This window comes from Neolamprologus brichardi, chromosome 3, assembly GCF_056152115.1.
Source record: "Neolamprologus brichardi isolate AB-2024 chromosome 3, ASM5615211v1, whole genome shotgun sequence".
NCBI lineage: Eukaryota > Metazoa > Chordata > Actinopteri > Cichliformes > Cichlidae > Neolamprologus > Neolamprologus brichardi.
Genome location: NC_142106.1, coordinates 30414882 through 30440908, shown reverse-complemented (window position 1 = coordinate 30440908; position 26027 = coordinate 30414882). Strand labels below are relative to the sequence as shown.

Here is a 26027-nt window from a genome sequence, read left to right as displayed (position 1 = left end):
ATGTCTGAAGTTTCTGTCTTTATTGTAGTGCTCTGTACGCTCGTCTGCAGTGGACACGCTCAAGGTGACTGAACAGTTTTCACTTTTTCTATTTCTTCCTTTTTATTTAGCAAAGATTATTCTCAGCCTATATGACTCTATATAAATAAAGTATTAATAATCAATCAACATTCTGCCTTGAGCATTACATAAAGTGTTTCAGATTGTCTGTTGTCTGATTGTCTGTTTGTGTTGGATTCTAGTTGCTGTACTAACTATTGAACCCAGCTGGTCCAGTTATTTCATTGGAGAGTCTGTTACCTTCAAATGTGACATGAATGAAGGAAAAGACACTGACTGGTATTACACAATCAACAAGGATGGTCGAGAGTATGCCCCCTACAGGGATAACAAAGACTACACATTCGAAATTAGCTCTACAGATCGAAGTGGTGAATATCAGTGCTCTGGTACCTGGAAGGGGTCACATAATAGAAAGAACAGTAATACTGTCTTTATAACTGTATTAGGTAAGTCCTCAGTGATTAATACTGTGATGATTCCAGTTAAAATACTCATCTGAATTATAAAAAATGTGTGTTTAATAAATGTTTCATTGAAAGTAATGTATTTCTTATGTGTTGGAACTTTAACAAAGATCCTTGCATTTTACCTAACGTTGTTCACAGTACACACTACAACCAAAATACTCAGACAATATGTCATTACAGCATGTGCATGTTTTAATGTATAACAAGAAAAACTGTGGATGAAACTTAATTTAAATAATGAAAAAAGAAACATCAAAAGATCCATATAATTTAAGGTGACGATGTTTCTGTTGTCTAAATGTGTGTGTGTGTGTGTGTGTTGTGTGTGTGTGTGTGTGTGTTTCCTTCAACAGTGAACTGCATTAGTTTACATTCAGTGTGACTTCTTCAGGCCTGAGATTGAACAAACATTCATACTGTGCTTATTTAAAGATCTACAACCTGAATTACTGCAGCTCTGTCACCATGTTTTATTTGGGGAAATAGGATTTTCTTTTTTTTCTTTTTTCTTTTTTTTTTTTTACCTTTTTTACATTTATATTGTATCAGGTGTACATTTCTTTCTTTCCTTGTTTTTCATAACAGCAGATAAACCCAGGGCCACACTGACAGCAGGAACAACAATCATACCAGTAGGGGGCAGTGTGACACTGACCTGCTCTGTGCAGAACTCTGATGGATGGAAATATGAGTGGTTCAGACGAACCCAAAGAACCCCTGAAGCTCAAATCAGAGATCAACAAAACAGAGATATCAGAGTATCTCAAGGAGGAATCTACAGCTGCAGAGGAACAAGAGGAAACCCAGTTTACTACACTTATGACAGTTATGATGTCACCATTGAGATAACCTGTGAGTTCAGTCATTTAGTTTGAAATATACATTCACTCATGATTATCAAACATACAATGTGAAGTTTTCTGTGTTGATTTCATGTTTCTATTTGCATCTCAACTGTTAATATGTGTAAACAGTTTCCAATAAAGTTGTTGTAAAACAACAACCCAACTGGCCTCAGATATTCAGAGGTGAGACGATCACTCTGACATGTGAGGTGCAGGAAGGAGGTGAAACCACTGAGTGGGAGTATGAATGGAGACGACCCAGGACACCCACACAGTGGACACACAATAATGATGTGACATTCAGTGTTTCTGAGTCCAGCAGTGGAGACTACATGTGTAAGAGTCGACGCAGAGATGACTCATATTCTTCAACAGAGTGGAGTGAAGCCTTCACATTGTCAGCATCAAGTAAGTCATGTTTGTTGTGTGATCTCCATTTGACAAATGTCATAATGGTCAGCACAGGATGAATTCAATGGTCTACAAAGCATGTTACATTGTTAGTCAGACAAAGAGCTGCAGCTGATAGTAGCCTCATTGTAGACAGTTTGTCACCACTTTGTGTCATGAACTTTCAGCTGGTATAGAGACGCCAATGCTGACCTGCTGCTCCATCACCTGAGGACAATAATGACACAAACAGGATAAAAATATAGTTCTTCAAACTCTCTCAACAAATGAAAACCAATATGAAGCTACTTTAAAAAAAGAATAAAAGTCATGCAATCATCTCATCAAATACTGGCATAGATTAAAATTAATCTGAAGCACACACACGAGTGGGTTTAACAGAAAGGTTTTTGATTTTATTTCTATTGAACTCATTGATTTGCATGTTAACCTCAAAGTCATTTTATGAAAGCAAATCAAACTCATTCCAACTTCTTCCTGAAAAAGTCTCATTTGTACATATAACAACTTTGTGGAGAAAAGTGTGTTTATGTTCATTCTTTAAAAATAAGTTTCTGTCTGTTTTTCACTCACTTTATTTGAAAACAAAACAAAAAAACAAAAAAACAAACACAGGTAAACAACAGAAGCTCAGATGTCCCAGTTTTACTGCTGGGCTCAGATCACTAACAGTTAACATTTCACCCATCTCTGCATAAATAAAAGAATTAAAACAAATAATGTGTTATAATTTTTAAAATTGGATAAATACATGAAAGTGATGAACATCAGCTTAACATTTTATTTTGCTGTTGTAGTAGGTGTGTACAACATTTAAAATGAAATGTTAAATGATAGAAAATAACTTCCAGTCAGCTTTTGTGTGTGAACTTGATTTTTTCAAATAACTTTTTAATAATATTTGTAGTAAGACGACTTTAAAAACACACACATACTTCTCTTTCAAACACTCTCCTCCCACTGTGACAGAAAGTAAAGAAGTTGTTCACTGCACTGTAACTATTAAAACAGTAATGAACAGAAAACAGAGATGAGGCATTCAAACTATTTTTGATTTGAAAAAAAAAATTTCTAGGCAGTCTGATGTCTCACATGCAGAGAAATTACACATTGTTTTCTAAATTGGTCAATGTTTAACACATAATCAGTGCTGTAAGAAATTTCTTCCTTAAACAACCAACAATTTAATGATTAACTTTTTCTGTATCTTCAGCAGCAGATTTAATGTTTTACCAATTTTGTTTCTTCAACAGCAAGTAAACCCAGAGCCACACTGACAGCACAAAGTTCAGTCATACCAGCAGGGGGCAGTGTGACACTGAGCTGCTCTGTGGAGGGCTCTGCTGGCTGGAAGTTTGACTGGTTCAGACGTGATTCAGAGTTTTCTGGAGGTCAGAAAATAGGAGCTGGAACATCAGAGCACACGATCAGTATTTCAGAAGGAGGAATCTATTACTGCAGAGGAGGGAGAGGAGATCCAGCTTTCTCCACAGAGGACAGTGCTGCAGTTACAATTCAGAAACAAGGTGAGGGCTAAGTTTTGTTGTGAGATAAAACACAAAACCATGATGATATTAAAGAAGCACCTAATAACTTTAGTTTTTAAAATTTAGTTTTTGTTGTCTGTTGATTTTTTTCTGTTTAATATTTGTGTTTATTTGCTTGTTGAACAGTTTTAGCTGCTGTGAATCTGCAGCACAGCTGGTCTCAGATATTCACTGGTGAGATAATCACTCTCAGATGTGAGATTCAGGCAGGTGAAGGAAAGGTGTGGAAATATGAATGGACAGCACCCAACACAAACAGCCCTCCAACATCCAGTGAATACAGGACCAGCAGAGTTTCAGTGTCCCACAGTGGAGACTACAGATGTCGGGGTAGCAGTGACTATCTCTTCACAGGATGGAGTGATGCCTTCAGACTGATAGTTTCATGTAAGTTGGACCATGATTCATGCTGACATTTAATGTTTTAATGTTTACATCTGTCTTAACAGGAAATCTGTTACTGCAAACTGAAAGCGAGAGTTCAAGAACCGATAAGTTGGATCGAAAAGCAGGCAGAGACTAATGATTCCCAGGACTTTGACTACTGGGAACCAGTTCTCTACTCCCATCCCTACATGCAGGATTACTAATTACTGTTTGTGTTTGTAGATAAATTAATCAGTTAATGTTTAAAGTGTGATCAGTACTGTCACAAGTTTATGCTTGATTATGTTTTAATGTTTTACTTATTTTGTTTCTTCAACAGCAAATAAACCCAGAGCGACACTGACAGCACAAAGTCCAGTCATACCAGCAGGGGGCAGTGTGACACTGAGCTGCTTTGTGGAGGGCTCTGCTGGCTGGAAGTTTGACTGGTTCAGACGTGATTCAGTCTCTTCTAAAGCTCAGCTCATGAGAGGAAATGAAGCAAACAGAGTTATTAGTGACTCACAAGGAGGTCTGTACCACTGCAGAGGAGGGAGAGGAGATCCAGTTTACTACACAGAGGACAGCAGTGACGTCACAGTTACAGAAACTCGTGAGTTTAATTATTTTATTTCTACCAAGCTGAGAGATGTTATTTTGTGTTCTGTGCTAACAATTTCATTCAACAACTGTGAGTTTATTAACCCTGACATGAGAGACAACTCCTGACAAATAGAATAATTTATTCTGTCTTATTTTTTTACCTTCATGTTTCTATTTGTCTCTAACTGGATACTTTCCTGTGAACAGTTCCCAGTAAGCCCACTGTGACCCTGCAGCCATCCTGGACTCAGATATACAGCGGTGAGACAGTCACTGTCAGATGTGAGATTCAGGGAGGTGACGGAGCTCAGTGGACGTATGAATGGAGAGCAGCCAAGTTAAACACACCTCCAACATCCAATGAATACAGAATCATCAGAGCTACTGAGTCTGACAGTGGAGGATACAGCTGCCGGGGCAGGAGGGACTATTTCTTCTCAGAGTGGAGTGATATCATCACACTGACTGTATCATGTAAGATCTTTCTTCCAGAGTATCTAAATAAGGAAAAAGCACTTCTTTTTTCTTACAGCTTTATAACTGTCTTTCATGTTGGTCAGTAAAATGTTTAGTTTTTATTCCAACAACAAAAACCTGAACAGCAGCTTTTTATCCACAGTGAAGAGAACAAAACATATGAGAGTAACTTCTCTGCTGTGCAGTTCTAATACATTAAAGATGAAATGCAGAACAAATGCTGAATCTGTCTCAGCTGCTTCACCACATCCACTAAGAAACATTAAATCCACTGATTGTTCCTCATGTGTGTTTTTAACTTATAACTGCAGCAACTTAAATCTGAAAGATTAGTGTTGTGTTTGTGTGATAGTTGTACAGTTTGTTGTAGCTTCACCATTAAAGTTATGTGATATTTATTATTTACATATTTCCACCAAGTTATTGAAACTGGTTTGATTCAGTCATTGACTTTTGTTCTTTTTCTAAACTGAACTGCAGATAAACCAAATGCCAAACTGAGAGCTGATAACACAGCTGTTCCAGTAGGGGGCAGTGTGACCCTGACCTGCTCTGTGAACCCATCATCATCATCATCTGGATGGAAATATTACTGGTACAGAGATGAGAAGTCCTCTGAAGCCCTGACCACACAAGATGTAGTTTTCCACTCAAATGGACAAATCAGTGTCTCACAGGAAGGACTCTACAGGTGCAGAGGAGGAAGAGGAAACCCAGTTTACTACACAGAGGACAGCCAGTCAGTCAGGATTTGGAAAACTGGTCAGTTTAACATGAAGTCAGATAAATTCCTGATTAAGGAGGAAGATGAAGAACAAAAGGCATTAACATTTTTGACATTCGTGTGTTTTTATTGTACTTTCTTGAACATTAACAGTGTCAAACAGGCCTGTTGTGACTCTGTATCCAAACTGGTCTGAGATATACAGAGGAGAGACGATCACTGTCAGATGTGAGATCCATGGAGGAGACACTGAGTGGGATTATGAGTGGGAAACCAACAGCATGATAAAAGCTCCAAATCAAAATAAATACAGGATTAGATCTGCTTCATCATCCAACAGTGGAAACTATCGCTGTAAGGGCAGAATGAAAAGTTCACAGCATAAAACAACAGAGTGGAGTGATTCAGTCACACTGACAGTTTCTGACAGTAAGTAGAGTCATAGTTCATTTAAGCTGGAAATAGAAACAGTTCGTAAAAACGTGTTTTTATTAGTACATGTTGAGATATTTGACATGTTTAGATAGTCTCACTCTGAAAGTTCATCATAAATATTTGTGAGTCAACATTTTAGTGACATTGAATTCAGAGTTAAGAGACGAAACACTGAGAGAAAATCTTTGTTGAACAGATGAACCCCGTCCTGTCCTCACTGTGTCTCCATCATGGCTGAGTCCTGGAGCCTCAGTAACTCTGAACTGTGAGGTTGAACATCCGTCTGCAGGATGGAGCTTCTACTGGTATAAAGCTGTTCCTGATCGATCAGAGAAATCCTCCAGTTATGAGCTGCTACCTGATGGCAGTGGGACTGCACAGGACTCCTACATCATTCATGGACAGACACACACAGCAGGATATGTGTGCAGAGGTGGAAGAGGAGACCCAGAGTATCACACTGATCACAGTCAACCAAAGTTTGTCTGGTCTGCAGGTCAGGTTGATTCTATCTATCCTTTTTCAAATAATGCAACAGCAAAAAACTGTGATATTTTGAATCCTAAGATCTGTGAGCTTTGTCTCTTCACTGCATGTTGTTTCCAGATGTTCATTCAGCAGCGTCTCTCACAGTGAGTCCTGACAGAGTGCAACACTTCACCTCTGACTCTGTCTCACTGACCTGTGAGGGAAACTTCACTGAGGGGAGAGTGAGGAAGTTCTCTGAGGACGGCCGACTGTACTCTGTCTGTAGGAGAATGACTGGATCCACATGTGACATCAACACATCAAAGTCAGATACTGGAGTGTACTGGTGTGAGTCTGGATCAGGAGAGTTCAGCAGTGCAGTCAACATCACTGTACAGAGTATGTTATTATACATTTACTTCTTGGATTTGAATGATTCAAACATCACATGAACATTTGTCCCAGCTTTGTTGTATGTGGAGTAATTTCATGTGGGCAAAATAAAACACATACACACAGTTTTTAAACACAGAAGATCAGATCTTCATGATGAAAAGCATTTGTACAATCTGTTCTTATTATTGTCTGTCAGCTTTTTTCTAAAAGTGTGCACCAGCTGATGTGACAGAAACAATTGTGTGTGATTGTTTCACAGATGATGGTAATGGTCCTATCCTGGTGAGTCCTGTTCATCCTGTGACTGAGGGAGCTTCTGTTAGTCTGAGTTGCAGTTTGAGAACACAAAAAATACTTTCCAATGTGTTTTTCTTTCACAATGACAAACTTCTTCAAAATGATACCCGAGGGGAGCTGAAGATCTCTGCAGTGTCAAAGTCTGATGAAGGTTTCTACAAGTGTCAGTACTCAGGAAGAGAGTCAGCACAGAGCTGGATGTCAGTTAAAGGTGAGCAGGATCAAAACATTTGATCGATTTTTGTAAACCAGTTTGATGACTGAAAAGAAACATTAGATTGTCTGATTTAACTCTCACAGTCACCCTGCTCCATTTCATAAAAGTATTTATTTATATAATTATAATCTATCAATAATTAATTATTGTTTATTGTCTCTATTTTGTCTCTATCTTGAAAGAACTAAAAATATTATGACATATTCACTATATTCACTATTATTATATTTTAATTTTGTTTGTTGTCACAGTTACTGTGTCAGGAGCCTCTCTCATTATTATTCTCCTGCTCTTGTTTTATCGCTGCAGACAGTCCAAGTGTAAGAGCCTCTTCTTTTCATGCTGTATTAGAGAGTTTATTTACTACATACACTTTAATTATTCACACATATACATGTATTCTGATCGAACAATTAACATCACAAACATGTGTAATAACATTCGTCTCTTTCACAGGTTCCTGCTTCACCAGGTTGGTAAAATACTTTTTATTATTATTTTTAAACAAACATCAGTTACTTTTGAGTTTATTGTGTTTATTTCATGTTTTAGGTGGATCCAGTCTGAGAGTCACAGTCCGGGCTCCTCCACAAATCATGGAGTCAACCAGAATGAAACTCATGACTACAACTCTCTTCATCCTGGTCAGCACTTAAACCGATCTTTATTATCATTATTAATATTGACTTTTCATTCAGTCTCCATTGCCAGACCTGGATTTGACTTGTAAAAAATGCAAAAAATGAAATAAAATGAGATGTAATTAGAAACATTTTTACATTTCAGGTGCAGATGAGCCCCGAGACGTCACATACTCTCTTATTAAACTTCGAAACTTTGGAAAGAAGAGTGAGTACACAAAACACTCAGTGTAGAAAACAGCCTGGAAAGTTTTTACAATATTTAAAATGTTTTAATTATTTTCATTAATCTGATCATCTTCACAGAGAAGCATCATAAACCAGAGCAGAGTGCTGTTTACTCTGAGGTGAAGACGGGAGCTGCAGGTACAGTCACAACAGTCTCATTCAGTGTTTGTACTTGAACGTGTCATCACATCATTATATTGCAGATAATTATAGGTCAACATGGAGTTTAGTTATTCACTGACCAAGCTTAGCTACTACATACGACCACTACACATCAGCAGAGTTGAATCTTATACACATCGAGGGCCGTTCAGAGTTTAGTGTAAGTTTGTCTGCTTCATATACAGAATGATATTGTTATTGTACAGTATGGTATTGTCCATCTATATGTCCCCGAACTAAACGGTTTCTCTCATGTTTTTACTCTGTAGTAATGTTCTTGTCATCATATCTGTGCTGAACAAATGTGTCCTGAGCTCTAACGTCTCTTTTAGAGGACAGTCTGATGTATGCTGAGGTCAAACAGCCCAAAAAAGAAAAAGCCAAGAAAAACAAAGGTGAGCAAAGTCTGCCATCATCTCCACTGAATATTGTTCAACATGTTTATCTGCTCTTAAAATGTAAATCTGTTTCTTTTAATATTTATATTTATATATTCATTACATGGTTAATACAATCTATCTTACTCTTTGCATTAGTAGAGACATCAAGTATCCTCCTGGTTAATGATATTATTGTTTTCAATGATCTTCTCTTCATTCACAGGAAAATCAAGTCCTGCAGCTGATGCAGCAGTTTATTCTGAAGTCACATCAGGAAGCTCTCTCAGTAATTCTGCTGCCATGCAGGCTGATTTATTCTTCACATTATTAAATGTCTTCAGCTCATAATATCTTTACATGTTGGAAATCACTTTGTCTTTCTGTGCTTGTCTTACAGGTCAGTGAGGAGAGCTGTAGCAGCAAAGCCAAGAAGAAGCTTTTTATGAAGCCACTCTTGCTCCTCTGCTCCCCAAATATCAGACATGCTCAGGTTTATGTACAGTTACAATATTAAATCATCATATAGACATATTACTCTCTTTTAGTATAAACCAAATGGAGGTGTATTCATATTCAATATTCATGCTCTTTATCTTCGGTTATTTTTATAAAATATATTGTAATAAACCTTGAATGTATCTAACATGTTGCAACAGCAGTGAGAAATATGTGATGTTTAGTATCTGACAGCACAATTTACAGTCAGTGTTTGCAGTGTAAATACTGATATGGGCACCAACAAATACTTTAACTGTATTTGTTTACATTATATAAATAAGAATTATATCATAGGCAGTGAATACATTTGAATGTATTTCATGTATATTTTTGTGTTTCTGATCATTTTTTGCATCTTTTAGTTAGAAGGTAGAAATAAAATCTTTTTACATTTAAAATTTTATGTTTATGTTTGATTTTTGTTTCCTGTATGAAATTATCCACAAACTAATCAGATCATCTCTCTATGTGCTGATAGTTAAATGAAAAGATAACTTGTACATGTGATAAATCTCATATGAACGATTGCATTGAGACAGAACATCACAGAGAATTAAAGCTCTGCATCAATCATGATCAACATGACTCAGATAAGTAGCAGTATTATAATTCATTAATACGACACAAACATCAGAGCTAAAAATCCAGACGGTTCTGTCGAAAACAAGACAGAAACAAAATGTTTCTTTGACCCTTGTGCCAGTCATGAAGAACCTTTATAATACTGTTTACTTGAAGAAAACTTTAACATATTTAAACAATAACATCTTGTGCAGTTAATGAATGGTGAAATAAAAAATGTCATATAGTCTTTTACAAGTCAACAAGTGTCAAACAGAGGACAGTTGGTCATCGTGCTCTAATAGCTCAGCTGTGCTGTAGATGGGTTTCCCTCTTCACTATCAATCATGTCTTTGTCCTATAAAGTGGGAGAGCAACTACAACTACGCTGGTGACTTTTTATTTTGTCCTATTACCATTTGTAACTAATTTGTTGACTTTATGTGATTTTAGTTTCTAATAAAATGTCATGCAGTCCTGTGTTCCCTGATTTAATTAAATGGTAAATGTTAAAGTAAGTGGATACAGGGGAGCTGGAGAAATCTGTGAATTAAGATACAGAAGCAGAAAGTTTAGAGGTTTTATTGCAGGGTTAATAAATGGTGGTGTGAGAGAAATTCTGCACAGACTCTGAGTCTTAAAGAAAAACAGTATTTAGAGTCTGCTGTTACCATCAAAGCTGTGTAGGTGGCAGTAATACAACTTTATACTGGTTCTCAGCCACTAATGAAAAAGAAGTGAGCTTCTTACAGCTCTTCATAACTTACTGTTATTATTGTATTTTTATTTTATTTGACCAGCAATAATTCAGGTCGTTAAAGTGTTTGCAATGTTATTAGTGTTATTGCTCATTATTATTACTGTGATTAGTGTAATGGCTTTAGGACCCAGGGGATCAAACAGAGGGTATGAAAAAGGAAGTAGCAGCAGGTGCTCTTCTTCTTCTCTCCTTTGTTCCGATGTGAGGCTGTGGACTGTGGTGTTTTTGGGATGCTGCAAAGTTTTGGAGTGTGAACAGAGTGTGCTGAGGAGATCGTGTCGCCATATAAGTGATCGTACTGCCCTTTAGCAGAGATTCAAGGTATAGACTGAATGTTTTTAAGTTATCTTTCTTTAAGCCTTTAAATTAGATTAATTTAAATTAATCTTTAAATTACCAGTTAAAATATTATCCTACAGGATTGAGGCCTCAGTGCTCCTGTGTTTTTGATTACTATATTAGTGTATTTTTGTTTATTTGATCAGCAATAATTCAGTTTATTATGTGTTTGAAATAAATTGAATGACTGAATCACACTTGAAAGTGTTTTTTGTTCTTGTTGTTTTATGCATTTACTCCGAGTGTGTGATTATTGTGCTGCTGTTACAGTCTTTCTGTTTTACTTCTCAGCACTGCCATCATGTGTCTGAATACACAGCGTACAGTCAAACTCAACAACATCAGTTAAAGATTTGATAACATTTAAAGCTGTTGAGCACCAGTGCAGGTTATCTTTGACCTGTGTTTGTGTTTTTGAATAAATCTCTTGAAGTTTTTGCAAATTAAAAATGTTGTATATTTCTGACGGATGTAAAACTTTTAAAAAACTGAAAGAAATTTCAAATAAATTCAGATCCGCAGAGAAATGCATTGATTATGTTTTATTCAAGAATCAATATCAAACAGTATCACAAGATCAATCTGCAAAGAATAACGTCTTTACTCTTCTGACTGGCCTACATGTGTGTGAAAGACTGTTGGTGGTCACCATCTATTCTGCCACAGGCTTATTTTTATCCACTAACAGGCCTCATGGTTTCTGGTTGGTTCACCATGAACAGAGGAAATGCAGCCTGTGGTTTCAGCCTCAAGTCTTCAGTGTAGCTGATGTTTAGTTTTATGTTATCAGCTCACAGCAAAGAGTTAACAAGGAATTCAGACAAAGAGCACAGTATGAATTTCACTTTGACCTCTGTGTGCATGACACATGTTTATATGATGTGCCTGTACTGAAATAACAGTACTGATCATCAAATATTCATTTATCTTTATAAAATCATGTCTCGCTAAAGTAAAAGATTATTTTGTAAACGTCTTTATCATTTTTCAAATCAAACTATCATTTGCACCAAAGTTAATTTATTCAAAGCTAATAACTGAAAACAAAATGAAATTTCTTCATGTTTTTGTTCAGTGTTTGCACTTTAAGAAAAGTTTTTTCTTTACTGTGTGAATATTTCTGTAACTGTTGGTGGCCTCATAGCTGCAGGCTTATCTGCACCATCTCTGCACTTAAACATTACAGTGACTTCATTATTTCCATCAGCCTGCAGAACTAAACTGAGGAAGAACAATTGAAGCTAAATATGAGCTGCCTTCCAGATCACATGCTTTAGCTCTGATAGCTGACAGCACAGAGAGATGAGGAGGAGACTGTGAGACGTTAAACAGGCAGAATACAGAGCTCAGAGTTTTAAACGTTCTGGTTTGTTGTTTTCACACTCCTTAAAACATGAGAAAATATTTACTGATCTTCATTTTACTATAAATAACATAATAACACCTCGGTGTGTAAATTGCCTTGATTGCTAATTTACTGTTAATAGTTAATATTTATTATTATTATCTGAAAAAGAAAACCATAAGAATCTAAAATCTAAAACAAGATGCTAAAACAGGGCCAACTTTCTCTAAATGTAATCACACAGAGCTCAGATGAGTAGAGAGTGAACAGGCAGGTGTGTTTTCCACAGCAGGTGTGTGTTTGCACAACTGAAGGTTTGCAGGTTGAACACTGAAGAAGATCAGAGACAGAAGAAGGCTGGATTAAGTGGATAAACTACAAGGGTGATTCTCTGCAGTCGGACTAGTTTCCTCCGTGTGCTGTAACTGTGTGGCAGTGAGTGGATGAACAGTCGACCCTTTTATGTGCAGCTATTTGAGGATGGAGAACAAATGTGCCAACCTGAGCTGACTGGAGCAGGTGAGGAAGATGACTAACACATCCCACTGAGAAGGAAGAGCTGTGGAGCTGTGACAGACTGTGGCAACATCAATGAAAAAAGGCAAAAATCAATAATTATTTTATTACAGTCCTGATATCAGACCTCTGTTTATTTGTTTATTTGAAGCTCAGATATTAACCCTCTAAAGACTGAATCATAAATAAAATGAAAACTTTTTAAAAGCTGGTGTGTTTTTTTGAACCTTCTGAGAAATAAATATTTTTCACATGAGGTGGAAAAAATCTTTTTTAGCTGCATCTGGCATTTTTGTACAATTTGTTGCTCAGTTTATCTTCAAATAAAAACATAAAGTTTTTTTTAAACACCTTAAACTTTGAGTTTCCTTTCAAAATGTTCACAAATCTTTTAGAAAACTGGTAAAAATATCTTTGAGAAATCGTTGAAGGCTCGTTGACTGATGTCAGCCATGTTGGATGTCTCAGCTGAGGGCTCTGCATGAATTACTGATCCCCGCTGGTTAATCTGTGCACTGCATGTGTGTCTGCATACATCAGGTTCTTTAACGTGAGCAGAAAAGGCCAAGCAACAAACTTTGTTAAAGAAGATGAAAAGAAACTTGATGAATGTTGGTTGGATATTCTTCTGTCAGACAAAGATAAATTTGTTCACATTCAGTCAGACTGTTTAGTGAGTCTATAGTTGTGATACTGAAGGCAGGACACGACAACAAAGATAAAACTATGACCTGCAAAGTGTGTCAGTAACTAAGCAACAGAGCACCTTTGTATATCATAGAGAAAAGTAGGAACGCAAAACAGGAAAGAAACTTAAATGTTTGCAGTGGACAGGAAATGTGAACACGTCACACGACTGCTGTGGTCAAAGCTACAGGAGCTATTTGAGGTTTGTGTAAAAGGAAGGAAGCACAGAGAGGTGATAGAAGGAGGAGCTGAATATAAACTCTGGTCTTATCTATATTAAGTGCAGCTTCTCTTTGTTCTGCATTTATTATCAATGCAAAGTCGAACACTTTGAGATTAGATGCAGATCAGCGTGCAGGGCTGGACGTGAGGATGGGGCACTCTTTGCTCTGTTTGCTGGGGTTATTCTGTGAGTACAATACACACCTTTACTGTTTGAATGGCAGTGATGAAGGAAAATGTTTCTCACTGGTGACAATTACAGCGTATCACTGCTTTAACCTGTTTACCTGACAGCTTCAACACAGCATACTAGTTTTTTTTTTCATTCCAGCCTGTTTCACAGCTAAAAGAAACACATACATTTGATGATAACTGTGCCACGTGAAGATTTTAAAAAACCTCAGTTTATATATTTATTGTGATTTTGTCAGTTGTATAATGTCTGATGATGTTTCATTCATTATTTTAGTGCTCAGTACAGTCAGACATGGAAACACTGAAGGTGAGAAACTGTTTTTTCTTCCATTTATATCATACGTGTTGATCTTAACTAGTATTTAGCTTCTCCTGTGTTGCTCTAAATGACGTCCTCTGTGTTATATTTTGTATCATAAACCAAACATTTCATTGAGATTATTGGTTAAAATGTTAATATAACCATGTTAACTGTGTGAGCACTCAAGCACACACCCACGATACAAACTGTATATTTACTGAGGAGCTGTGGCTTCATACATGTGGATTTTCTTTTCATGTTTATCTGATCTGAAAATATCAACAGTGTGTGTAGTGCAGATTATCTCACTGAGTTTTGCAGTTGGCATGTATGTTGTTTCATACAGTGGGATTTTTTGGATTAATTTTTGGATTATAAATTTTTTATTAAATTTTATTAAATTTATTATTTTATTATTAATTTTATTGCTGCTTTTGTCTTCTTAGTGGATTTTGTATTTATCTAACCCCTCTGGTCTGTTATTGCCTCTATTCTGTCTGTGCTAGTGCCCAATCTGTACCCTGTTATTGACTTATGTTGATTCTCCATATTACTGTGAAGCACTTTGGTGTGCCTTCGGGTTTTTAAATGTGCAATATAAATAAAACTGTATTGTATTGTATTGTATTACCTCTTGGAGCTATAAAAATGCTAATTATCAAAAGTTCCACACAGATGACAAATTAAAGGAAAAACCAACATGAAACATGGTAACCAAATGCTGCTCTGAGTTCAGCATAGAGTTTGTTACCTTCATCCCTCATTTGGTGTTTTGATTAGAAGCTGTTTAACACGTCACTCCAAAGTCTCTGTAGATGTTCAGTGTGTTGAATTGTGTGGCTGCAAAAGATGATTCACATAATTTAAGTTTGCTTCAAACATTCAGAGCAACAATTTTATTCTTTTGATCGTTTTCTAAATTACAGAACTTGGAGTGAAGATCACTCTGACAGCAGACAGATTAACCATACCAGCAGGGGGCAGTGTGACACTGACCTGTGATGTGAAGTACTCTGCTGACTTTGAATATGACTGGTTCAGAGAACCCAGTTTAAACTCTAACCAGAAGACCGAAGTAGCTGGTGAATCAAAGAGAGAACTTGTGATCTCTAAAGGAGGCATCTACAACTGCAGAGGACGTAAAAAAAGGACAAATTCACTCACAGTAGAAAGTGACTCAGTCATCATTCAGGAAACTGGTGAGTTTAAAAATGTCATAAGAAATAAAACAACATAGATTCCCCAAAGTTTGGAGATCAGAGGGGGATAATATTATGACAAAAATTATGTTACAAAGTGATTTATGGCCCCAACCTGCCAAGTTATTTCTGAATATATAAAGTGTTATAAAGTTAATAAATAATAAACAATAATGGGGTTATAATATTTGATAATAATGTTTTTATTTTTAATGATAATATGTTAATCAGTCAGAAATTAAATGTGTGGCTCAGTCATTCATAAATGTGTTTTGTGATTTGGCCCCTGATGCTTCAGTTGTCACGGTTCAGCATTTTGAGTCTCGTGTGTTTTGGTTTAATTAAATATGTTTTATGTTCTGAGTCCTTTGCTGTTTTGATTATTGCAGTTATTATTATTATTACCCCAGGCTCAGTTATGGCTGTTACGGTTTTAGTTCTTAGGTTTTGTTTTATGTGTTCATGTTGTGTTAACTCTGTGCCTTTCTGTCCCACATTTCTATGTTCTGTCTCACAGTCTCTGTTAAGTTTACGTGTCTAGAGTTCAGTCGGTGTGTTTCCTGTTTTACTTTGAAGGTCTGTGTCTCATGTTAGTGTTTCTAGTTTTATTTCCCTTGTCTCGTACTGTCTAATTGACCCTGTGCACGAGAAAATGCTAACTTCCTGGTTTGAGACCGGATGTGGGGTTGTACATTTCCGGTGGCTTTACTTTGCGGTCAATCGCTACTGTGAAGATATACTCCAAAATCATGTCCAAAACACAAAAACGGAAAGATCGCGTTAAGTTAAAAAGAGCAGGAGGTGGGAACACTCACCACTGTGTGTCATAAAAAATCTAATGATCAACTTTGACGTTTAAAGAGTTTAGATCGATCAGTTGTTTACATCACTCAACACAAGCAGAACTGCATCACTGCAGCAGAAGACACATCGTCCACATTCAGAAGCACATCTCTGTATAGTGACTGGTCTTATGATTTAAACAGGCAAATGTTCAGCATTCAAACTACAGGTGAAGAATAGTCAAACCAGATGTTTCCCCGTTATGTTGATATCAGCTAGTCAACTACACACATACACAGCATGTTAACAAACCGTGAAAAAAAGCGAAACAAAAAATGATTGATTGCTGGTAAGGGTTTCTATACATTAGTATTTACGAAGGGTATGTTGTGACTTACCTTCAAAATTACAGTGGTCCCTCGCTATGACGCGGTTCACCTTTCACCTCGCTGTTTAGCAGATTTTTTAGTGCAAGTTTGCATGCTTTTTGTTTTTTTTTTACATCACATTGTGTTCTGCGTCCTGATCGCTGCAGACGATCTCCTCCGTGCCGTCTCTCCTGTACAGTACAGAATCGCTGCATCGATCGCTGCAGTGTGACTCTGAAGTGCAGTCACACTGCTTTTTCCCCAACAAACACAACAATGTCGACGAAACCTTTACCACCGTCAAAAAAATAAAATTGGCTACTTGATTTCACCTATCGCTGGTTATTTTTAGAACATAACACCCGCGATAAACGAGGGACCGCTGTTTACAGATACTGAGAAATATAGAATTTAAATCCTTTCTCTGTCCTGCTCTGAGGCGCGTGGGAAAAATATCGACAGGTCTATGAACAGCATCTACATATATATTTCATAAATGCCCAAGAAATGTAAATCTCCCCTTGATTCATCAATTTGGTTGACTTGTTCTGGAAAAAGCGGCAGTAAACAAGGAGAGAATATAACACCGGAAACGAAGCGCCCTACAGGAGTTTCCCCACCGGAAGTAGCATATGCTAATGTGCACATAGTCTATTACTCCCAGCTGTGCTCTCCTACTGTGTCTCATTCCCTTCATTATACTGCAGCTCTGTTACCATGTTGAGACAGAAATCAGAGAAAATTTGAAATGTCTTAAACTGCAAGGAAAGAAAATAAACAATATAAAAAAATATTTGTGTAGATTTTGTTTTGTTGGAATTTGAGTCACCTGAAGAAATCTTTTAAAATTTAGGATTTTTTACATTTACATCGTATCAGGTGTATATTTTCTTTCCTGCTTTTTCATAACAGCATATAGACCCAGGGCCACACTGACAGCAGGAACAACAATCATACCAGTAGGGGGCAGTGTGACACTGACCTGCTCTGTGCGGAGATCTGATGGATGGAAATATGAGTGGTTCAGACGAACCCAAACAACCTCTGAAGTTCCAATCAGAGATAAACAAAACAGAGATATCAGAGTATCTGAAGGAGGAATCTACAGCTGCAGAGGAACAAGAGGAAACCCAGTTTACTACACTGATATAAGTGATGATGTCACCATTGAGAAAACCTGTGAGTTCAGTCATTTAGTTTGAAATATACATTCACTCATGATTATCAAACATACAATGTTAAGTTTTCTGTGTTGATTTCATGTTTCTATTTGTATCTCAACTGTTAATATGTGTAAACAGTTTCCAATAAAGTTGTTGTAAAACAACGACCCAACTGGCCTCAGATATTCAGAGGTGAGACGATCACTCTGACATGTGAGGTGCAGGAAGGAGGTGAAACCACTGAGTGGGAGTATGAATGGAGAGGACCCAGGACACCCACACAGTGGACACACAATAATGATGTGACATTCAGTGTTTCTGAGTCCAGCAGTGGAGACTACATGTGTAAGAGTCAACGCAGAGATGACTCATATTCTTCAACAGAGTGGAGTGAAGCCTTCACATTGTCAGCATCAAGTAAGTCATGTTTGTTGTGTGATCTCCATTTGACAAATGTCATCATGGTCAGCACAGGATGAATTCAATGGTCTACAAAGCATGTTACATTGTTAGTCAGACAAAGAGCTGCAGCTGATAGTAGCCTCATTGTAGACAGTTTGTCACCACTTTGTGTCATGAACTTTCAGCTGGTATAGAGACGCCAATGCTGACCTGCTGCTCCATCACCTGAGGACAATACTGACATAAACAGGATAAATAAATAATATATTCAAACAAATAACAATTGATCTACAATTTCTATAAAAGAAATACAGATTACTGTTTAAAAATTGTACAAAAAAGTTTCTTTACTATAGAAAAACTTTTGTCCGTCCAGTTTTGACTTTCTTAGGAAGCTGTTTAAATGTTCCTTTATCCCTGCATTAAGGCTTTGTGTTTCCACTGGAAGTAAACATCTCTTTTTAAAAATAGAGCTGTGTTGCATTCTGGGAAATAGTGTAATTTGAAGCTTTGATTTAAAATGAAACACTGCAATTATCAGGGGCTACACAACAGGTGGCTTCACCAGTCTGCTGCAGATCATGTAGCAGTTCTTTGGTGCAGATTTTCAGGAAAGATGTTTGGCCTCACGCATTTCAGTCTGTCTGAGGTCTGGACTTTGAATGAATCATTGCTCTCCTGCACCATCAAGTAAATGTAACACAGGCAGTGTGATCATAATGACAACATGATGTGTGACGCTTTGAATTGAATAAATTAATGAAGGATGTTTGTGATGCCAGTTACATTCTTAACGTTTCATACTGGTGATACAATGAATGTGCTTAAGTTACTAGGGACAACATATAACACGTCAAATGGTGACAACATTTCAGCCATTTTTATTTAAAAAGAACTTTTTGTCAGTGCTGGATTAAAGCTTTCTTTTTTGAGATGATTTTACCTGCTTTAGAAAATACCCTTTCACAGAGCACAGATGAAACTGGGGACGTGAGAAAAGCATCATGAAATTTGTATAAGTTGGGCAATACCTTTTTTCTGTCCTTCACAGTACTCTGGGGGGTTCTCCAGTCTTCAGTGTTTGGTATCAAACTGTGACATTGTTTAGACACAACAATAGAGGGTGAACCAAAGACAAACAGGCTCTAAGTGACTAAATACGATGATATCATTAGAGCGTATCCATTTACCCAGAGTCACTGACTGAGAAGCATCTGATGTCTTTAGTTATGATTTTTTGTTTTTATGCAATTTTACGGAATCGTGTGCATGTTTATATAATTTTCCTCTTTCATAACATCAGATAAACCCAGAGCCTCACTGACAGCAGGAACAACAATCATACCAGTAGGGGGCAGTGTGACACTGACCTGCTCTGTGCAGAGCTCTGCTGGATGGAAATATGAGTGGTTCAGACGAACCCAAAGAACCTCTGAAGTTCAAATCAGAGATCAACAAAACAGAGATATCAGAGTATCTGAAGGAGGAATCTACAGGTGCAGAGGAACAAGAGGAAACCCAGTTTACCAAACTGATATAAGTGATGATGTCACCATTGAGATAACCTGTGAGTTCAGTCATTTAGTTTGAAATATACATTCACTCATGATTATCAAACATACAATGTTAAGTTTTCTGTGTTGATTTCATGTTTCTATTTGTATCTCAACTGTTAATATGTGTAAACAGTTTCCAGTAAAGTTGTTGTAAAACAACGACCCAACTGGCCTCAGATATTCAGAGGTGAGACGATCACTCTGACATGTGAGGTGCAGCAAGGAGGTGAAACCACTGAGTGGGAGTATGAATGGAGAGCACCCAGGACACCCACACAGTGGACACACAATAATGATGTGACATTCAGTGTTTCTGAGTCCAGCAGTGGAGACTACATGTGTAAGAGTCGACGCAGAGATGACTCATATTCTTCAACAGAGTGGAGTGAAGCCTTCACATTGTCAGCATCAAGTAAGTCATGTTTGTTGTGTGATCTCCATTTGACAAATGTCATAATGGTCAGCACAGGATGAATTCAATGGTCTACAAAGCATGTTACATTGTTAGTCAGACAAAGAGCTGCAGCTGATAGTAGCCTCATTGTAGACAGTTTGTCACCACTTTGTGTCATGAACTTTCAGCTGGTATAGAGACGCCAATGCTGACCTGCTGCTCCATCACCTGAGGACAATAATGACATAAACAGGATAAATAAATAATATATTCAAACAAATAACAATTGATCTACAATTTCTATAAAAGAAATACAGATTACTGTTTAAAAATTGTACAAAAAAGTTTCTTTACTATAGAAAAACTTTTGTCCGTCCAGTTTTGACTTTCTTAGGAAGCTGTTTAAATGTTCCTTTATCCCTGCATTAAGGCTTTGTGTTTCCACTGGAAGTAAACATCTCTTTTTAAAAATAGAGCTGTGTTGCATTCTGGGAAATAGTGTAATTTGAAGCTTTGATTTAAAATGAAACACTGCAACTATCAGGGGCTACACAACAGGTGGCTTCACCAGTCTGCTGCAGATCATGTAGCAGTTCTTTGGTGCAGATTTTCAGGAAAGATGTTTGGCCTCACGCATTTCAGTCTGTCTGAGGTCTGGACTTTGAATGAATCATTGCTCTCCTGCACCATCAAGTAAATGTAACACAGGCAGTGTGATCATAATGACAACATGATGTGTGACGCTTTGAATTGAATAAATTAATGAAGGATGTTTGTGATGCCAGTTACATTCTTAACATTTCATACTGGTGATACAATGAATTTGCTTAAGTTGCTAGGGACAACATATAACACGTCAAATGGTGACAACATTTCAGCCATTTTTATTTAAAAAGAACTTTTCCTCAGTGCTGGATTAAAGCTTTCTTCTTTGAGATGAACCTGCTTTAGAAAATACCCTTTCACAGAGCACAGATGAAACTGGGGACGTGAGAAAAGCATCATGAAATTTGTATAAGTTGGGCAATACCTTTTTTCTGTCCTTCACAGTACTCTGGGGGGTTTTCCAGTCTTCAGTGTTTGGTATCAAACTGTGACATTGTTTAGACACAACAATAGAGGGTGAACCAAAGACAAACAGGCTCTAAGTGACTAAATACGATGATATCATTAGAGCGTATCCATTTACCCAGAGTCACTGACTGAGAAGCATCTGATGTCTTTAGTTATGATTTTTTGTTTTTATGCAATTTTACGGAATCGTGTGCATGTTTATATAATTTTCCTCTTTCATAACATCAGATAAACCCAGGGCCACACTGACAGCAGGAACAACAATCATACCAGTAGGGGGCAGTGTGACACTGACCTGCTCTGTGCAGAGCTCTGATGGATGGAAATATGAGTGGTTCAGACGAACCCAAAGAACCTCTGAAGTTCAAATCAGAGATCAACAAAACAGAGATATCAGAGTATCTGAAGGAGGAATCTACAGGTGCAGAGGAACAAGAGGAAACCCAGTTTACTACACTGATAGAAGTGATGATGTCACCATTGAGATAACCTGTGAGTTCAGTCTGGTATAGAGACGCCAATGCTGACCTGCTGCTCCATCACCTGAGGACAATAATGACATAAACAGGATAAATAAATAATATATTCAAACAAATAACAATTGATCTACAATTTCTATAAAAGAAATACAGATTACTGTTTAAAAATTGTACAAAAAAGTTTCTTTACTATAGAAAAACTTTTGTCCGTCCATTTTTCAATTTCTTAGGAAGCTGTTTAAATGTTCCTTTATCCCTGCATTAAGGCTTTGTGTTTCCACTGGAAGTAAACATCTCTTTTTAAAAATAGAGCTGTGTTGCATTCTGGGAAATAGTGTAATTTGAAGCTTTGATTTAAAATGAAACACTGCAACTATCAGGGGCTACACAACAGGTGGCTTCACCAGTCTGCTGCAGATCATGTAGCAGTTCTTTGGTGCAGATTTTCAGGAAAGATGTTTGGCCTCACGCATTTCAGTCTGTCTGAGGTCTGGACTTTGAATGAATCATTGCTCTCCTGCACCATCAAGTAAATGTAACACAGGCGGTGTGATCATAATGACAACATGATGTGTGACGCTTTGAATTGAATAAATTAATGAAGGATGTTTGTGATGCCAGTTACATTCTTAACGTTTCATACTGGTGATACAATGAATGTGCTTAAGTTACTAGGGACAACATATAACACGTCAAATGGTGACAACATTTCAGCCATTTTTATTTAAAAAGAACTTTTCCTCAGTGCTGGATTAAAGCTTTCTTCTTTGAGATCATTTTACCTGCTTTAGAAAATACCCTTTCACAGAGCACAGATGAAACTGGGGACGTGAGAAAAGCATCATGAAATTTGTATAAGTTGGGCAATACCTTTTTTCTGTCCTTCACAGTACTCTGGGGGGTTCTCCAGTCTTCAGTGTTTGGTATCAAACTGTGACATTGTTTAGACACAACAATAGAGGGTGAACCAAAGACAAACAGGCTCTAAGTGACTAAATACGATGATATCATTAGAGCGTATCCATTTACCCAGAGTCACTGACTGAAAAGCATCTGATGTCTTTAGTTATGATTTTTTGTTTTTATGCATTTTTAATGAATCATCTGCATATTTAAATAATTTTCCTCCTTTTTCATAACAGCAGATAAACCCAGGGCCACACTGGCAGCAGGAACAACAATCATACCAGTAGGGGGCAGTGTGACACTGACCTGCTCTGTGCAGAGCTCTGATGGATGGAAATATGAGTGGTTCAGACGAACCCAAAGAACCTCTGAAATTCAAATCAGAGATCAACAAAACAGAGATATCAGAGTATCTGAAGGAGGAATCTACAGGTGCAGAGGAACAAGAGGAAACCCAGTTTACTACACTGATAGAAGTGATGATGTCACCATTGAGATAACCTGTGAGTTCAATAATTTAGTTTGAAATATACATTCACTCATGATTATCAAACATACAGTGTGAAGTTTTCTGTGTTGATTTCATGTTTCTATTTGTATCTCAACTGTTAATATGTGTAAACAGTTTCCAATAAAGTTGTTGTAAAACAACGACCCAACTGGCCTCAGATATTCAGAGGTGAGACGATCACTCTGACATGTGAGGTGCAGGAAGGAGGTGAAACCACTGAGTGGGAGTATGAATGGAGAGGACCCAGGACACCCACACAGTGGACACACAATAATGATGTGACATTCAGTGTTTCTGAGTCCAGCAGTGGAGACTACATGTGTAAGAGTCGACGCAGAGATGACTCATATTCTTCAACAGAGTGGAGTGAAGCCTTCACATTGTCAGTATCAAGTAAGTCATGTTTGTTGTGTGATCTCCATTTGACAAATGTCATAATGGTCAGCACAGGATGAATTCAATGGTCTACAAAGCATGTTACATTGTTAGTCAGACAAAGAGCTGCAGCTGATAGTAGCCTCATTATAGACAGTTTGTCACCACTTTGTGTCATGAACTTTCAGCTGGTATAGAGACGCCAATGCTGACCTGCTGCTCCATCACCTGAGGACAATAATGATATAAACAGGATAAATAAATAATATATTCAAACAAATGGTAAATGGCCTGTATTTGTATAGCGCTTTACACATCCACAGCCACCCTGGGGCACACTGACAGAGGCGAGGCTGCCGAACACTGGAGCCACCGGGCCCTCTGACCATCACCAGTAGGGTGATGTGTCTTGCCCAAGGACACAACGGGGGCTCAAACCGGCAACCTTCCGATGACAAGGCGAACTCCCAACTCTTGAGCCACGATATAAAAACAAATCTATAATTTCTCGATAAAAGAAGAATAAAAGTCATTCTGGCCTAACATGTCAAATACTGTCATTTGTTAAAAGAAATAAAACACACACAGACATACCATCAAAAATAATTGTACTGTTTCTATGATTAACATTCTCATAACTCTGAGTCACTTCCACTCACGTTTAGCAGGAAGCTTATTGAGGTTGATCCCTTTAAACTCTCAGACCCTAAAGACAGGTCAGTTTATTAATCAGTCCTCAAGTACTTCTTAAATACAGCAAAGTAAATGTAAAATTTTCACAGTATCGATCAAAATGAGTTTACAGTTTGTATCACTTCAAGATCACCAAGATTATGTCATGTTACCATTTCCATCTAGTTTTTTAAATTATTTAGATTCAATAATTTTTTTTTTCTTTTTCTAAACTGAACTGCAGATAAACCAAAGGCCAAACTGAGAGCTGATAACACAACTGTTCCAGTAGGGGGCAGTGTGACCCTGACCTGCTCTGTGAACTCCTCATCATCATCTGGATGGAAATACTACTGGTACAGAGATAATACCACAGTGGATGTTGTCTCCCCATCAAATGAACGAATCAATGTCTCACAGGAAGGACTCTACAGGTGCAGAGGAGGAAGAGGAAACCCAGTTTACTACACAGAGGACAGCCAAGAAATTCAGATTAACAAAACTGGTGAGTTTGGATTCAGCAACAATATTGAATAGATTGATGATTGAGGATTACTATGAAGGTCAAACAGCATTATATTTCATGGTAACCTCTTTGGCATTGTAATAATGTTCTTATTGGACATGATTGAACATGAATAGTCACATAAAATGTGGAGTCTAGAGAATCGGTGTCAGGAATGTGATCCAAGGAGGGGAGACTAGGTGGGATTATGAATGTGAAACAATCACTTTCAGCAAATCTCCAAATCAACATAAATTCACAATTAGTTCTGCAGCAATTCTACAAGTAACACTGCAAGTAGTGTAGAACAGGAGTCACAACATCAAACCACAGAGCAGAGTCATGCTGACAGTTTCTGACAGGAAACAGAAAATCTCAACGTAAACATCAGTTTTTGTTTCTTTATATTAACATTTGACACATTTGACATATTTATATAGTAAAAGTTTGTAAAGCAGATTTACTGAAGTCAACATTTAAGAGGAAATTTTAAGGACTTGTTGGAAAGGAAGGACTGTCGATGTGTTCATTGTGGAGAATCAACACATTTTAAGTTTCTTAGTAATGAATTATTATTTGTTGTCACAGTAACTGTGTCAGGAGCTGACAGCTCTTCGTCTCCTGTGTGGTTGACTGTTCGACTGGTTTGTGGAGTCTCTCTCATTATTATTCTCCTGCTCTTGTTGTATCGCTGCACAACAACCAACAGTGAGACCTTTTCCTTTATTTACTACAAACACTTTATCATTCAAATACACAAATGCATCATGAGCTTCATGTAAAAGCAAAAGTCTTATTTTATATTTTAATAAAGGTGCCACTAATGAGCAGACGCTCAATCAGGATGAAGATCAGCAGCAAGTGTACTCCTCTCTTCTTCATGGTCAGATTTTAATCTACATTCACATATTGTGATGCGATTTTCAACAAGACTGTACTTATTACATCTGCTGCAGATTTTAATATAAAGGTAATTTGCAAGAATATTTGTGTTTAAATTAGTATCACAGACATGAGGTGAATGATTTTCTCTGACCTGCAGGTGTTCGTTCTGTCTATGAGACAGTCAGAAGATGTGAAAACACTGAAAATGGTAAAGTTTACACTTTCATTAATACAGAGCTTGTGGAAGCTGGATGATTATACAATAACTGTGTTTAACATGAAAGTCAATCAGATTCTTATTTCAGGTCCAGCAGAAGGTGATTACACCAATGTCACATCTGTGATTCAGCTCAAAGTCATTAACAAGACAAGTGAGTGCACAAAATGTGAGATTTGAAAGGCAAAATATACATTGGTAATTATTCTCACTGATAATAAATGCATTTGTGGACAAAACAGAAGGTGTTTGTTTTGAAATGCTTTCATTTGATCACCTCAACAGGACGACGTGGTGACCCAGAGGAGAGCTCTGACTACAATAATGTCAATCCAAATTCAGCCACAGCTCTAAAATCTTAACAGCAGCTCTTTAGCTGTTTTTCTC

The 26027-nt window shown here is 37.3% G+C and overlaps 2 protein-coding genes across 2 annotated transcripts; both read left to right on the top strand.

The window, feature by feature from the left end:
* On the top strand, positions 1-26027 carry LOC102799968 (basement membrane-specific heparan sulfate proteoglycan core protein-like). Its single transcript, XM_087836125.1, has 23 exons — positions 1-64; positions 243-509; positions 1119-1382; positions 1505-1787; positions 3044-3312; positions 3460-3720; positions 4040-4312; positions 4510-4774; positions 5255-5541; positions 5657-5936; positions 17421-17680; positions 17803-18081; positions 19370-19633; positions 19756-20034; positions 21319-21582; positions 23101-23379; positions 23550-23552; positions 24278-24538; positions 25127-25246; positions 25353-25421; positions 25581-25631; positions 25729-25794; positions 25926-26027. Exons 1-23 carry the CDS (start codon positions 1-3, stop codon positions 26000-26002), a joined length of 4785 nt encoding a protein of 1594 aa, XP_087692251.1. The 3' UTR covers positions 26003-26027.
* LOC148104187 (low affinity immunoglobulin gamma Fc region receptor III-like) lies at positions 6532-9409 on the top strand. The gene is made up of 8 exons (XM_087836208.1): positions 6532-6805; positions 7062-7310; positions 7568-7636; positions 8103-8165; positions 8264-8323; positions 8680-8742; positions 8951-9013; positions 9125-9409. Exons 1-8 carry the CDS (start codon positions 6532-6534, stop codon positions 9130-9132), a joined length of 849 nt encoding a protein of 282 aa, XP_087692334.1. The 3' UTR covers positions 9133-9409.

Bases quoted from the DNA above. Each gene is read 5' to 3' on its own strand.
- LOC102799968 (XM_087836125.1), top strand. From the start codon at position 1: ATGTCTGAAGTTTCTGTCTTTATTGTAGTGCTCTGTACGCTCGTCTGC. The intron at 1,383-1,504 runs GTGAGTTCAGTC...ATGTGTAAACAG, and splicing joins TGTCACCATTGAGATAACCT to TTTCCAATAAAGTTGTTGTA. The intron at 4,775-5,254 runs ATGTAAGATCTT...TCTAAACTGAAC, and splicing joins ATCATCACACTGACTGTATC to TGCAGATAAACCAAATGCCA.
- LOC148104187 (XM_087836208.1), top strand. From the start codon at position 6,532: ATGTTGTTTCCAGATGTTCATTCAGCAGCGTCTCTCACAGTGAGTCCT. The intron at 7,637-8,102 runs GTAAGAGCCTCT...TTTACATTTCAG, and splicing joins TCGCTGCAGACAGTCCAAGT to GTGCAGATGAGCCCCGAGAC. The intron at 8,166-8,263 runs GTGAGTACACAA...TCATCTTCACAG, and splicing joins TCGAAACTTTGGAAAGAAGA to AGAAGCATCATAAACCAGAG.